The sequence below is a fragment of the Saccostrea cucullata genome, unplaced genomic scaffold (assembly GCF_032062105.1).
Source record: "Saccostrea cucullata isolate Sc308-1 unplaced genomic scaffold, CSIRO_AGI_Scuc_v1 ctg105, whole genome shotgun sequence".
Lineage (NCBI taxonomy): Eukaryota > Metazoa > Mollusca > Bivalvia > Ostreida > Ostreidae > Saccostrea > Saccostrea cuccullata.
The window spans coordinates 718,924-735,745 of record NW_026919155.1 but is presented as its reverse complement, the minus strand read 5'-3'; the positions used below and the strand labels follow the sequence as shown (position 1 = coordinate 735,745).

General features: G+C 32.4%; 2 protein-coding genes across 3 annotated transcripts in view; one reads left to right on the top strand and one right to left on the bottom strand.

Moving 5' to 3' along the window:
• The window catches only part of LOC134280849 (ATP-dependent RNA helicase A-like), a 309,572-nt gene that overhangs the window by 140,444 nt on the left and 152,306 nt on the right, over positions 1-16,822 (top strand). The window lies entirely within an intron of this gene.
• The window catches only part of LOC134280796 (nitric oxide synthase 1-like), a 42,348-nt gene that overhangs the window by 11,953 nt on the left and 13,573 nt on the right, over positions 1-16,822 (bottom strand). For both annotated transcript variants that reach the window (XM_062763260.1, XM_062763253.1), the window contains exons 2-6: positions 6,657-7,873; positions 5,867-6,012; positions 438-600; positions 252-343; positions 16-157 (exon numbers count right to left, since the gene is read on the bottom strand). In XM_062763260.1, coding sequence (XP_062619244.1) covers positions 16-157; positions 252-343; positions 438-600; positions 5,867-6,012; positions 6,657-7,688 — 1,575 coding nt within the window. In that variant the 5' untranslated portion in view covers positions 7,689-7,873. The remainder of the gene's footprint in view (positions 1-15; positions 158-251; positions 344-437; positions 601-5,866; positions 6,013-6,656; positions 7,874-16,822) is intronic.

Here is a 16,822-nt window from a genome sequence, read left to right as displayed (position 1 = left end):
GCTGTAATTTCTTACCTCTGTAAACTCTACATTGGCAGGGTCCCCTATGATGGATCCGTCGGGTTGTTTGTACCCAGCGTATCTTATCAGTTGGGCGTTCCAAACCCTGAAGTCGTGTTTTCCGTCAGTTCTTGGCGGGAAAATGGTTATGGCAGATCTTAAATAAAGAAAAACAGACCTCCCTTTGACAATTGGTATGTATATAACTATACCATTTCAAGGACATGACGTTCTCTTAAAAAGAAACAAACCTAATGTTCCCTTTGTTGGTGCCGTATTTTATATGGTTGCATATGGCTTCAAACATTCCTCTTGCTGTAGTTATATGTCGAGCATCAAAAACCTTGAGATCAAAATGTACCAAAGTAATATAATTAGTCCAACAAATTTTTATTAAATTGCATTTGTTCCATTTTCCTTCAGATATGCCAGTTTACCTGTAATTTGTTCCACTGAATTCGTCCAATACACCTCGGGGCATTGCGCCAGGCTGTTTTGGCGCCAAAAGTCAGTTCGCTGGATGTTAGTTCATATGTACCCGTCTTCTCGATAGAAGCGACAACCTCTTCTAATCGTTTATGGTACGATTGGGAGTTAATTCTGTGAAAAAGAACGGTCATTGAAGCTTAAATAGAACTATAATTTATGTATAATTATAATGCCGAAGTAAATATCAGTTTTGTCCATTATTGTGTCTTTAGGTTCTTCGGTAATTTGTCAGAAAATATTTCTGTTCCAAATGAACTTGAAACATAATTACGGCTATCCCAATAAAACACCAGAGACCTATTACAGAGGAAAATTGCACTTGTCAAAATCAAAATTAAAAAAAATTGATATTTAAGACGAATAATTTTGTTTTCATCATTGTACAATTTTACAATCAGATAAATGGAAAAATGTACGAACCCTTTGTTTTTCTACATGTACCTGCTGAAGATTCATTTTCGTCGAGCACTTACAAATCAAATTATACATGCATATTTTTCTTCAGACATTTAATAAAAATGCAGATCTTATTTATAGAAATCATAAAATGGTGTCTGTAATTTGTATAGTAAACCCCAAACATCTTTATACATCAGCCATTACCTCCAAAAAAGGACATTGCATGCATTTTGTAAAACATATGTCCTTTGTCCAAAAAAAATAATAAAGTGGCCATAAACCATTTAATTTACATCTTTACATATCCAAAAATGGAAACACATCCCCTTTTAATTTTATTATTTTTCTGCATTGATTCATACGAAGACATTAATGTGCCCTGTGTTGCAGCAGTTGTACAATTTTAAATAAAATCAACAATTTCCAGTGTGTAATTGTATATAAGTTACTTCCCGGCAGAGAATGAAAAAGTAAAAACATTCCCCCACCTTTTCTTCTATTTAGATGTTTTGTTTATGTCAGTAGGTAAAAATGAAAGTCGTCCTATATTCAGTGACCTACATCAATTGATTTAGATAAAAGGGAAAGAAAAAATAATATTTCCTTTAACTGTTATATTTCAAAGTTGTTTTTTTTTTTTACGATGTCGTTATTATGGTTTTGTGAATATGATCTGTATCAATTTGATGTAAATTAGATAAAAAATAAATTTAATTAGCGAGGAAGATAAAATTTAGCATTTTGTTTTTAATGTTACTTGTTAAGGAGGAAGTTTTATATAGAGTAAACCTCAGGAGGTGAAATCAAAATTGGATGTAAGCAAACTGTAGACTGTTAAGGTAGTTATTTAGAGGCTGGTAATATAGTAGACAGCAGTTTAATCACTGTGCTTAGAACTTTCGATTTTGTCACTTATTTAAATTTCTATGTACGTTCAAAGTATTGAAAGTACTAGAAAGCGAAGTTTGTCTTCAGTACCTCCACAACGAAACTATTGGGATCGTTATTTCCTTGTATGCGGGTAATACACACAGCCAGATATACACTTCATTTTTTGTGATTATATACTAGTAATTAAATACTGCTTTTGTCTACAATTTTATCTCTTGAGGTCCTTGATTGGGAAAAAAAACTATTGTCTGTTCGTTTTTTTTCTGTTGATCCTCCTTTTTTGTGTTTGTTGGGGAAGAGGATGAAAACATTTGAGTATGGACCTATAATATACACATGGCCAGATACACTCCAGGTATAGCATTAAGCAGTTCTGAATTATTGGTATTTTTTTGTTGTTGATTGACTTCCCTATCGAGAATTTTTCACTCATAAGGAAACGCCACCACTTGTCGGTTGAGAGCTGCAAATTTTGTCCTCAATTGGCACGCAGGGCCATTGAATAGTGAGGGATCTTTTTCGTGTCAGAATCTACTGCAATGGGTTTATACAGTCTCATCCGAATGACAGGTCTCAACGTCCCAAAGTGGGATTCTAATCGGCGACTTAAGGATCAACTCCTTTCTCGTCATGTTTGTTTACATGTTTCTTTTTGAATATTAATAATATAACATATTGCACACGATTTTGTATTATGTAACAAACAAATAACTACTGCATTTATGCCCTATATTTTATGCTTGATTCTAATATTCAGTTGAAAGATTCCACGAAATAGGATGAAAATCTTCAAATGAATAGCAGTCTTACATGAGATAACCCCTTAAAAGTTGAATATGTAATACTTTCAATCACCAAAATGAATGCTTGTTGATGGTAGCGTTTTAAAACATTGAATACCCTTGCTCTTTCAGTGTATTCTGTGCGAGTTTTTAGTGTAAGAAAACCATGGGATCAATGGTATATGATTCTTGTCGATCTGATGGTCTGACATCATCCGCTACAATTGCTTTGTAAATGTGTCACGGAGAATATTAGTTAAACGAAAACCAAGTGACAAAACAAAGAATGTGTTCTGTATGTTCTTGTCCGCGCACGCAAAGTTAACTGGGTGGTGCAGCCTTTGAATTGACTTCAGAAGGTTCTAATTATTGCTAGTTGACTACGTGACTGCAAAAATGTACAAACATTAATCTATGCAGAAGATTCATATTTTATTTTTAAACGGATTGCTTCCTTTAATTTATTAGCAATTAAAAACTCGCCTGACCACCCAGTCAACTTCATATGCGCAGATCTGACATGTAGTCTTACCCATGGGTGCTACTTTTTAATCTATTGAAGTAAACTCACTTTGCAGTTATTAACATGCAACAAAGTAAATATCAGAATTTACAATTAGTGTCAACTTCCTAGTCAAGCAGAAAAAGTCAACAAAATAGAAATGTTTTTTTTTCTGTAAAGTATAAACTGGTAAAATAATTTGTAAAAAGGGGTCCCTTAAACAACAATTATACAATCTGAAGCTCAAGAGTCATCGATGACGTATTGTCAATTAACAATGGTAATTTCCATACTTATGTCGATACGATATATCCTGGTGAACTTGAGATAAATGATACCACAGAGTCGGACACATCTGTTTCATATTTGGATATTTTACTTGAAAAAGACATTAATGGTAATCTAACAACCAAGCTCTATGATAAATGTGAAGACTTTAACTTTTCAATCGTCAACTTCCTATACTATAAGAGCATGCTTTACGTATGTACAATTTCTAAAGCGAGGTAAAATATTGACAAACAAGCTGATGAAACAAGAATATCAGCAGTCTAGTTTTATAAAGTCATCATTTCGTAAGTTCTATGGTCTATAGGTCTATTGATACTCTGATGAGAGGGTTCAATTAATTTTTAAACCCTGTAGGCGGGTATCTCCTTTTTATTATTATTACTAATATATGCACTATTTGAAAGAACGAGGGCGCTTTTGATTGGCATTCGGCAGGAATCTGGGCGTAATAGAGAAGTGAAAATTTTATCGACATGTCACATGAAATTTTAACATTTTTCTAATTTATCGCTTTTCTGTGCAACAGGAAAGGAAAATATTTTCCCGAAATTGGGATTTGATTTGCTAAAAAATATCTTGAAAATTGGCCAGATCAGACATTTGGTACAAAATGGTACATTTTTAAACACGTTTTTCTAAAAATTTTCTATCTCTGGGTCTTCTCTCCATGATTTTGAAACATTATTTGTGTGTATTTTAATTCAAAGAAACGAATACACTTTTTTAAAAAATGGAGAGAAGACCCAGAGACCATGAAAAATGAACTTTTCCCCAAAAAATCCAAATGTGTGAATGTGGTGCTTCTTTGTCCTTTTAAAATCATTTCTTTATGTGTAACGGTAATAGCTAAGTTAGTTGGGCTACCTGTTCAGTGCACTCGATGCGAAAAGTTTTTTGGTTCGAGCCTGGCATGGGGCGTTAATTTTTTTTCCATGCAAACAACCATTTATTTTGTCAGTTTCGTTTCATGTACTGATGCATTAAAATTTTGAATTAGATCGACTTTGGTTCAGTTTGTTTCTTGAGCGAAATCAATTCTAATCTTCTATTCTATAATGTACACGAACACGTATCATGCATCTACGCATTAAATATTTTGGGTGTTTATTTTTTGTGAAACATTACTATGTTACAGTACCCCCTAGGAAAAACGGACACTAATTTTACAATTTCACAATGTCTTTCAAACTAAATGAAAAAAAAAACCTATGGACGTGTTTGTAAAATCTGACCAGCTATGTTCAGCCAACCAAATCATGGACATTTAAACCATAAATGTTTCGTACAAATGATTCCTGCAGATCACTCGCCAAATGCGCCCATCTTCTTTTGATACAATATCAATACTTAATGGTATATATCTGTTACATTCATTTCAATTTTGACGTGATATCGATACATTTTTATATACTTCACCTGTAACGTTAATTATCTGACATTCAAATAAAACAATCGCTTTAGAAATATACATCATCTGTTACTATGTACAAGGCATGTACAAGTCATAAAACATATAATTAACAATATCATAATAAGTATACACTGTTACCTATGACTCATCATTTTTAAAGACTTGAAAAAAATTATGAAATATGTTTTATACAGAAATGTTTGAAATACACAGACAATAACCCAGTTATTATAATATTATAAAATTCATGGATCTTTCACATTCAATTTGAATCATCAAAACGGGATTTTATGTTACTTAAGCAAAAATATTAAGTTTGGACTTGTGCTAGACTTATCTTTTAAAGCATTTCAAATAATAATATTTGATTTCTCTTATGACCTATGATGAGCTAGCGATGTTAATTTGAATACTTGAAGCTTTTGCTTGTTTCATTTACAGTATATATATATCACTAGATATTTTGACTTCCTTTTTTGTCTCCATGTTAATTAACAATTTTCTTTCATTTTTTCTCTCTTTTCATTTTTTCAATTTCCAGGGTGGTCTTCTCCATTTCTGCTACTATTAATTATAATGAATTATTGACCATATAAAGAAGCCAAGTCATTCATTTAAAAAAAAAAACTCACTAGATGAGCTAAAATATTCTGAAAATGTCCTCAGTTAACCCAGCTTAAGATCAGCCGGAAATCACTATGAATCTTTCACACTAGTTATTATTCATTAAGTCTTTATGGGTGAAACATTCTGAGATGCTGTGAATTCTTTTTCCACTTATAATGCAAAATTGTTTTGCTTGGTATCTAGAAATATATGTAAGTTGGTGTAAAAAAAAAATCATTCTACTGTTACCTTTACTAAGAGTGGCTATATTTTTCCCAATATATCCTGAATTTCAGCACCAATTTAATCGTTATCACCTACCAATTCTCATTTGTATGCACAAGAGTGGCATTTTCCATTCTAATATATTTTTATAACAATATTTTTAGCAAATCTTTACTTCAGAGATTATAACTTTTCACTTTAGATAAAAGTCTTTGTACTAAGTAACGACTTTAATTATTTTTATAAAAAACTTTTTTTTTAATATTTTACCTCTTGATTGACGTGTAGTATTGTTCAATGAAATCCCTGGCCTGCAGTAAAACCTCTTCCTTTGGGCGGGGCTCCCCGGGGGCCCGCTTATTGGTGGTAAATCCCATGATGGATCCCATACAGCGATTAGATGTGCAAGGAACATTCTTAAGAAATCAAGATAAAATGATTCAAAGTTAACAACCTTTAAATAACGTTAAAACAATCAGTGTTTTGTACTTTTTAATAAAAATGTAAATTGGTCACCCGTGGCAATTGATATGAAATTGATATTTCTTTAATACTCCGGGATTAATGAATTTAAATCGGGACTCAATTTTTAGTTTGTCATTTTGGCATAAATTAATTGCAAACAATTCAGTGCATGACATTCTCTTTTTTATTGGAATAATTCGATTTATTCATATTACTTAGAAGACCATTTTTGTTTCATTGTTTACAGGGGGTTGCTCTTTTACACACAAACAAATAGAAAAACTGTTTGGTTTGTTTACAGTGCATGAATTATATTGAAAACCATGAACAAGTCTTATTGAAATAATGAATTGGTAATTTTTTATAAGAGTCAAGATTGGATGTTTGACAGTTTGATAAATAGACAACGACAATTTGGCGCTTTCGCAAATATCCTGTCAATACTAAATTTATTTTAAGAATTCAAACGAGAGAACACTTTTACAATGTACTTTACTTTGCTGTAAAAGGTTAAAAGAAATGTGGATTAGGGATCTTGTAAAAAATGAAATTGAAACTAAAGAAAATTCAAACATGATTAAGAAACCTGACTCACCTCCAAAGATTTGGTGTGTAAAGTGTCTGTATACACTATCTTCTCATCGGCAACATTTCTAATCTTCACGAACTTTTTGGCGGAATTTGCCGACACAGGTCTCTTCCGCCTGGTAGAGGGACTATGGGACTCGTCATCTGACAAGAAGCCATTCGTGTGGCCGTTCTGAGATGTCCCGTTCACCTTCAGTGTCATTGTAGGACTTGCTGTTGCTTTAGATTCCATTCCTTGCTGCGCTGCTTTAGTGTTAGAATCTTTGGTATCGGACTCTGTTGTTCTTTTCAAATCTCTCTCTTCTTTGCTCTTTATCACCTTTCCGTCTTCTTTTGTTGATTGTCCTTGTGAAGGTTTGTCTGTCCGTGTCACCACTATAGACGGTGATCCCCCGTTGCAATGTGGGGTAGATATCTCACTCTGAGAGTCCGTGGACGTTTGCACTCCAGCATCAATTACACTGCTCCTAGCTGCTAATTTTGCTGAACTCATGGGGAAATGTCTCTCAATCGGGCACATGAAACAGTTTTCTTCAACAGTTGTTTCATTTAGATAATTTTCCGCTGATGAATTAGGGAGTTTATTGCTGTTTCGGTTTAACTTATTTCTGTTGTAATTAGATGGGGACTGTGAGCGAGATCGGCTGAAAGTTCTCCGTATGCGCCCCACCAGGGAATCGTTTGTAGGCAGCACTTTAGTGACTCTTATAGTCTTGGGGACACCGCTTTCTAGAAAGGTAGTTTCAAGGTGTGTTGTGTATCCATCAGGTCCTCGTAATAAAAGGGCGACGGGGGCGTCAATTGGCAAAGCCTTTAACAATTCTACTGCATTTTCATAACTCGTTTCTGATATGTCAATCTCGTTAACGCGGGTTATGACATCACCGACTTGGACCAACCCACTCTGCTCTGCCATCCCCCCGGCCACCAAAGCTGAGATGCTAACAAATGGCGATGTTTTCCGGGGACGTATGAGAAACCCCAATCCATCTTGTCGCCGCTTAATTAGTTTGACACGTATCAAATTATTGTCTTCCATGACGAATCAACGATCACTCTTTGGCGTATTTTCTTATAAGGCACCCGATCTATTCTAAGTAAGAAATGCACCTCGACACCTAATACTGTTTTAATATTTCTGGTTTCATTCGTTTAAAAAAGGCAGCTTATTTTATCCATGACAGGTATAGAAGCGTGTGATTTCCGTAAGATGTAAATATATATCTGGGAAAAAAAAACAATACACGATTAAAACAACGTGATGTAATTAAAAACCTGCTGGTCTCTTTATTGAAATATATATCCATGATAATATATAACCTTTTTTTCCTTTTGGTTGCTATTTCTTTTTTAAAATTTAAATATATTTTAGTTTTCTTTGTTCTTGCTCTTTCTTTTCAATGCTGTTTGAAGTAAAAAAAAAAAACAACAACATGTTTTACATCTATATAAAAACAAGGTTAGATAAGGAAAAGTAGTTATTAAAGATTCAGATAAATCAGGTTGCCTATTTTAACAAATAAAGGCATTTTAAAAACTGAATCAACATTTGTGGGAGATGTAAGACTGTCAATTTCATAAGCATTTACACTTAACCATGCTGTAATTTATATATTTTTGACACGTAAACAAAATCAATTAGTGGTATGATGTCTCGTTCGATATCTAATTAAAAACAATGTTTGTCCTAGTGAGTTCATTTCATACAATTAAAGCTATTGGTGCCGCCTGTCTGTTCACTTATAAAAAGTATCGGTTAAATTCGAAAGCAACTTGCCATAATTAGTTTTCGTGCAGAGTCCATAAGTTTGTAAAATTAAAAATCATGACTCAACAGAAGGAAAAAAAACCATGAAAATTTAAGGAAGGAAAATTTACGAGGAAATTCATATTAGGTAATTATATGATAAATCAAAATAGGTCAACATACTTACATGTAGCTGATCCTAGATTATTGCTTTGTTTAAAAAAAACTGTTCCTTTTTAATTGAATCTTAATTTAATCAAAGGGAAAATTTGGTGATCTTTATATGGATACAAATTTTATTTGTAGAGAGACGGGTATCAGGATAAATATGCATTGATAAAAACAGTTATGATATTATAACTATTTCGTTCTGAGGTATTATTTTTGTGATCGAATGCATCGGGTATTTTCTGTTCATTTTTGGAAATTTTCTTTTTCTTAGATGTTTTTATGCTTAAGAAGTATCATGATCTCGGGGCCAGATCTTCTAACTATCTGTTGATATATTGATGAACACTAATTGTGCTCTTATTTAATTTTAGCCGACTGGCCCTTTTTTTTGTATTTTCCTATAAAAGCAGAAATTATTCACAAAGTTCTGCTTGAGAAGAAGCAAAGACTTTCTGTGGCCTGGGTCCGCCGTCATAAAACTGAGAGAATTCTCAAGAAAATTCTCAACTCAACTCTTGAGAATTACTCAGCTGAGAATTTGAAAATAAAAGAGTTTAAGGTATTTTTGTTTTTCTCAACTTTTTTATGACGGCCGCTGAGTCTGAGAATTTTGGATTTGAGAAAATTCTCAGACTTGAGACCATTCTCAGACTTAAGCATGTTTTGTAACAGCGGACCCTGGACTCGGCATTCAGATATGTACACTACTTTTTTTTTATTATCAATTTACAATAGTTATTTTTCATTCATACATGTCGATTCATTAAAGCCATACTGCAATACTAGTAACGGTTTCTTGTGCACTAATTACATGTAATATCCTTTGACCTTTGTTGATTAGGCCTCATTTTGATTAATATATGAATCTGACCTTAATTTTTCAGATAAATAAATACGTATGCTTATGATTTGGAGCAGGTCTATTCCCAAGTAGACATAATTTCAAGTTCAAAACTTGCATCAATGCTGCAAAGATCATGACGTATTCATGAGTTATTACTGAGTAGTTAAAATAAAAGTCGGCAACTTGTGTCACGTATGTGTCTCATTAACCAATCAAAGTTTTGGATTAAATTGAAAGTATATTTATTTTTCTCTTTGCTTCAAACGTTATGATGCCATGCACGTAATACTGCAATTCCGCTGACGGATTTGTGCTCTCTTCTCTACATGTATGGAAATAACCAACTCATTTTTTCAATGGCACTATGGGATACCAACTGATTTAATGAAACATAAGGAGATTACGAACCGTATTCCAGATCAAAAGTCCATAAAACAATACAAAGTAGGAGCAGAGCAAACATGGACCTCCAAAACATCAGAGGTGGGATCAGGTGCCATGGAGGAGTGAGCATCCCCTGCCGACCGGTCACACCCGCCGTGTGCTCTTTGTCATGATCGGGAAATAACGGAAAAATGAAAAATCCGTCATCAAATCAGTGTATAAATAATGGACTAACAATTAGTATGAAAGTCAGCATTTGACTCAATGATAAATTGTATTTGCTGACAAGGTCATTGTATCGACCATAGAAGTTACGAAATGATGACTTTAAAGGAGACTTCTGAAATCCTTGTTTCATCAGCTTATTTTTCAATAATTTACCTCGTTTTAGAAATTGTTCATACGTAGAGCATGCTCTTGCGTCAATGGCGTTGTGGTCTACTTTATTAATTAGAAAAGTCCTCTTTTCTAGTGACACAAAAGGGTATAAACACAAAAAGATTTTAACTTATTTAACACTTGAATGAATGAGTGAAGCTTCACTTATTTATCATATGGCATTTCATGATTTTCCTTGCATAATAAATTGAATGCATTTGCAGTTAGATTTAAATTGCTTTATGATTAAAAAAATAAAATATGGATTTGCATAAACAGAATATAATATTTTATATTTTAATTTGCAGTTCAATTTTTAACATGAGATTTAACAATTGTATTTTCTTAACTAGACAAAAAGTTATTAGCACACAGTGAAAAAACTTAATTGACAAAGCAACACTGTCTTTGTTTACAAGACTTATAGGCACACTGTTATTTCCATTTCCAAGGAGGAAATGCTTAAAACATAATTATGTCCGTTTTAAATATATATATATATATGTAATATCCCTAACAGTCAAATTGAATTTAAACTACCAAACATTTATTAGACATCCATGTATGATGGATTTCTTAACTACATACAGATTCTTAGAAATTCTTACAAAGATCCAAAGTGGGTTCCAGTAATTAAGAAACAGAAACAAAGGGCATCTTTACGATCACTGAAGTGTTTTAAATACTTTAACAGAAAAGCAATTGGTTGGACACATAAATACTACAAGGACCATAAGCCTTACGAAAAATCAAAACCACAAAATTTAAACAAAATTGATGACCTGAAAACATACGGCACTTTACACAATGAAATAGAGAGATAACGAACAGCAATCAAAGTCAAAAATCTATTTATTTGGAGCGGAGTAAAGACAGACCTCTAAAACATCGGAGGTAGGAACAGGTTGCATGTGGGAGTAAGCATCCCCTGTCGATCAATCACATTGCTTCAACATTTCTAAAATTCTATGGCCCATACATGATCTTGTCGGCAAAAAAAAAGTCGAGCAGTTACATCTAGTCTGTGGCCTTCAACTCGACATTTAGATATATCGACGACGTGTTATCAATTATCAATAATTTATGCCATTCCTTGGTCGACTCGATATATCCCAGTGAGCTTGAAATAAAAGATACCACCGACTATGACACATCTGTTTCATATTTGGATATTTGGCTTCGATATAAAAACCAAAAAACTTCATGATAAACATGTTGATATCAACTTTTCAATCGCCAACGTCCTTACCTAGGTAGCAAATATACTCTTATCATCTGCACATTTAACGGTTGTTGCTTTGGCTTTCTGACTTCACTTGCTTGAATATAAATTTAATCTTCCAACCTTGGCCTTGTATATTTGACCTTGATGTTTGAACAGTCGAAGTTTTGGCTTTCAAGTGTATTCTTGTGACAAGAGTTTCTCATTGGAATCAACACTGTTGACCTTTTGAAATAATTAAGTTATGACCTACTTTGAGAAAACTCTATCATTAATTGGCTTTATCATTTGAATAGATGAAACAAGGGCTTTCATATTTTACAAGTGTATTTCTTGTGTCAAACCTTGTGGAAATCTTTAACCTTGACAGTAACCATTGAAAAGTTGTTGCAAGTACTTTCATATTTCTTGTGACGTCACTCAAGGGGCGTCTGCTCTAGAGTTGTGAAGTAAGGGTTTTCACATCCTTGCAACAAGACCTTTTGGTGCTATTTTTTTAAATCACTTAACCTTGATCATAGAGTTTGATTTGCGTTTGTAAAACTTTAACTTTCGCCATGCGATGTCTTAAAGGGACAACTGTGTTAAACAAATACATCTTAACTTTAAGGGATACATGCATTATATTTTAATCAATCTGTCTAGTATTATAAGTCTGTTAGGAAAGATGATTTTTCACAAAAATTTAACTATTCTTAATATATGACCAACTAACGTCAGCTAGGGTCTCAAATGATGACTTCATGGGTATGCAAATTAAAAAAAAAATGTTCAAGGTTCAATGCGTATTTTTAAATCATACCTTCACTTTGGCTACTAGTTGTCTATGAGTAAAGATTGGAAATTTACAAGAAATAATGCATTTTCAATTTACGAGCCCATTTGCACCCTACACATTGAAACCAGATCCTAAGCGACATGAATTCACAATTTTGTTACCATCTCTTAATATAATTATCTTAGCAGTTTGATTGCATGATGTCCAGGCGATATGAAGATTTATTGATTGATTTTAGTTAATTTTTGTTTTGTTTTGATGCCATGCATCACTAATCATGGCCTAACTTCTTGAGATATACATTTTACAGATTTTCTTTCTATATATACCCAAATAAAAGTTTGATATCCTTTTATGACTCCATTATACAAATGGAAATAAATCGACAAGCAGCGCACTTTTTTGAGCGCAATAAATATACATTTTTTTCAGTGGGTGGCATTGTAGTTCTCCGGTCAGTTAATATATTTTTAAGAGATCAAGTCACAGTTCTGAAGCTACATTCAAAATTGTTCAAATCATGGCCGATGTGTGAATATCTGGGCCACAAAAGGGAATCAAAATTTTACATTAAAATATTTACATTTCCAATGTCTTTGTCCGAGATAAAATTAAAATACTAAATGTACTTTATTTCTTCATCAATGCACTGGTTTATCTATAGGCGTGGTTAAAAAAAATCACGTGCAGGGCGAGACAAATAGCTAGACAGAAGCAGGGCTTGTAGCACCTGGATTGGCGGAATCAAGAGCATGTCAATATAAGGAATTACTGTCAGATTTTTCGATTTCATGACGATGATCAATCGATTGGCTTGCGTGATAATTTTATGCATAAACGCCTTCGGCGTTTATGCAAATTATCACGCAAGCCAATCGATTGATCACATCATGAAATAAAAAAAAAAATAAGACAGTTATTCCTTAAATAAAAGATTCTTCGCAATTCGTCTTCTGGGGAAGAACTTAAACAAGAAAAGTTGAAAAATTAAATAAAAACTTCTGATAAGAGTCTTCTAACCTCCTTCACAAGAACATCTTGAATACTGTTCGTTGTCCCCATATGTTTCATACGTACGTACCTTCGATAAGAAACTGAGTTTGACATCACAACAAATCCTGAATGAACAGAACAAACTATTCTTTTCAAAAAATGGTGAATCAACATTACAATTAAAAAACATATGGGGGTGTTTGTACATGGGTTGTTATTTTCCCTCCTATTTTAACTTACCAACCAAAGCGAACATAGAATTTTTAAATAACATTTAGTGATAAATGTTGTAATTAAAGATATTAATTGGTGATTTTGATTTTTTTTTTTAAGGAAATTTCACCAAATGTTCAATGACATTCAGAACTTCTAAATACTTAAAACATGAAATTGAGGTAAATCAAAAAGACTTGGTATTCTTCGGGGTTAATGAAAATGTGAGTTATTATGAAACAATCTCAAAAAGTTATACCATTACCCTACAATAAATTTATTTTAAAGTTTAAATCATGAAAGGAAAATCGAAATTAAATGTTAAGGTTTTATCTGAGGTAAAAAATATTTCATTGACTTTTCCATCAATATATGCCCGCATTGCTCCGAGAAAGACAATTAAAATCAAAATTAAATTCGCTTTAAAGGCCATGTTCAATAAAAAAAATTTAAATAGTTTTTAATGTTAGCGTCCATACCAGTAAGGGTAGTTGTTAAAACAGCTAAATAATTTCCAAAAACAAATTAAAGTATCTCTATTTCCGGATGTAAATATCCAGAAAAAGAGATTAATTTGACAGCAATGTATTGATTGTAAATATCAATCAATTTCTAGATTTTCACGATTAGAGCTGCGCTTAATTTCAATGACGTGGTGAGGTGATAGTATCTAGACACGTAAGAACTTCATCACAAAATGGTTAGGTCCCTCAGCCCCTAAAATAAAACGATTAATGAAATTTGTTTCTTTTTTTTTTAATTTGACAACAAAACAGGAGAGAATATTTAAATTTGATGCAGGGAAACATACGAAGACAGAGAACTTTTGAAAATTTCAAAAGTTTGTAATGCATTATGAATGTTTACTTGGATGTAAAGTCAAATCGTTTAGATGTAATATTATGCATTAAATACCAAACTGGATTCTTGCCATTTAAAGAAGAATGTGCTTATATAAGTATTAGAAATAATCTTGTGAATTAAGTTATCCTGATATTATTGTGGATGACAAAAAGTGCAATTGTTTCTGACATTTGAGCGCAATGCAAGAAAAGTTCCATTTTGAAAAAGAATGATTAACTATTTGTTATTTTCGCGTCCCATTTTCTCAAATAAGAAAGATGCAGCAAGTCTTTCTATGATTTCTTTGATTTTTCTGGTTCTTTCGAGAATTAAGATTTTATGAAAAAATAAATCACAAACTCTTGTAGTTCAAATCAGGTTCATATCAGTTAAATAACACTATGCAAAATAATGAAACAGGTCTTGTTTTTCGTTTTGATAAGCCTTTACACGGTGTACTATAACCAGGTCTAAAGGTCTACCTTTTTACACTAAGGTAGTGATTTCAAAGCATTTTCTCCGGTTTCACCGGTTATTTACATTATAATTTTTGTCTTACCTTATTCAGTCAGTTCCTTGTATTGGAAATAGAAAGCGATGTCATGCAAAAAGTAATAATTATAGTGAGTAGGGATTGTAGGAGATCGTTTCACTGTAATGAAGATGAAGGTGATTAAATACAATTTGATTTCCGTCGAAACCCTGCATTGTGCGCCATCAATGTCTTATAGAGGCGGTCACTCCGAACCAAACAACACAAAAGCTTCTTCCCTTCTTATTCTAGATTCTCTAATCGAATTGTTTCCCAATAATGAACCCAGTACTGGAACTTTATTTATTAACTTTATTACTAAATAAAACCCAGAAAGACTAATTTGATCGTAGATGTAGAACTCTTAACATAAGGAAGTGAACTATCTTTTCATGAAGATAGTATACAGAGGAAAGAGAGAATGTTAAGAATGAAATATCTTCTGGACATTTTGTAAGTTTGAGAGTTGCAGCTCTTTAATTATCCTGAAAGTGTCAGGAGATCGATAGCGCCAAATGAATTCTGCACAAAGGTAGATAATTACAAAATAATAATTCAGTTTAGTTTAAAATCAGAAATAGTGGTTAAATATGTAAACGATTATGATACATGTAGAAATGAAGAAAGAAGATATTCATAGATCAAATACGTGATATAAAAATGAAACCTTAAAAATTACCATTTAAAGAGTCAAATCTGAGATGCATACCGGTATATTGGATTATGAAGTAATTTAGAATTTAGGCAAGATGACAATTCGTGGATTTATTTTATATTGAAACAGAGTATTAACACTTTTATTTAGAGTTTTAAAAAATAGAATTTAATTTTCGTCATTTGACAACCAAATACTTTAATGAGCATTTAAATAGTTTTGAGCGGGGTTAAGTTTTGTTTATGTTTATGACACGTTTATATATACCATAAGGTAAAAAAAAATGCGATGCTTGGTAAAATATTGCCGCTTTAATCATAAAAAAAAAACAAGCAGTTTAACTTACTGAATAAAATTCTACCTTACCTTGCATACCCGGTTCATATGAATGATGTCTACGAGAAAGAAGCAAAGAGTTATTGAGTAAATATGTGACACTAATAATTAAACACATGAGTTTTAGTTAATTGTAGGATTAATTAGTGATTGATGTTCTTAACTTTTTGATGTCTTCAAAATGATTATTAACGAGTGAATTTGTTTTAACGAGTGAACTTGGGATATTGCAACATTATGAATTCCATGAATTTATTAGTGATATAGAATATCAAAGACACAAAACAATTACTAATTGTTGAGTGTTACGTCATGTTCATCAAAAAATCTTTTAAACATATTTCCCTAGAGATCTGAAAATATCAGAAGTACTAGTTGTAACACTCAAACATAACCCCAAGACACGCACTGATTACAAGTATTGGCCAAAAGAATAAAGAATAAAACAATTCATATCTGTTTTTTTTTTTTAGATATCTTCGACTATTACATTCTTCAAACTAAATATAATTTCCTTTATTCCGTTTTAATTAACTACTGTCCTTAAGCACAAAACGAACTTACCTTAATATTAAATAGATTTGTTTGAAACACCTGTCAGATTTAATTCCATAATGGTATTAAACTGACCAGGTGTTGGATTTATGTAATTAACCAACCGCTGATACTATTTATAAGTAAACTAACAAGCGACAAACACGCAGTTAAATAAAGTTAACAATCAAAGAAGAAGGTATGGTTTTAGCTTGATTGTGCCCTAAAAATGTAATGTCATCAAAAAGTTTTGAAACTGGCTTAAACATTAGTTAAGTATATGAATTTGATAAATCAAGAAAGAATATAGCACAAAGAATTACCATTCTGCAAATATAACGTCATAAATGTGATGCATTCTTGTATTTTTTAACAGATAAAGCCTCAAATTAGCCAATTTCAGGGGTAAATTTCCTTTAGAAAATAGTGTCCACAGCCGTCGCCCACTTTAATTTTTTGATATGTTGTGCAAAAAGCAATTAAAAAAAATCACATATCTCAAAATCTTTATGGGCGATGCCTGTGGACAATATTTTTTGAATG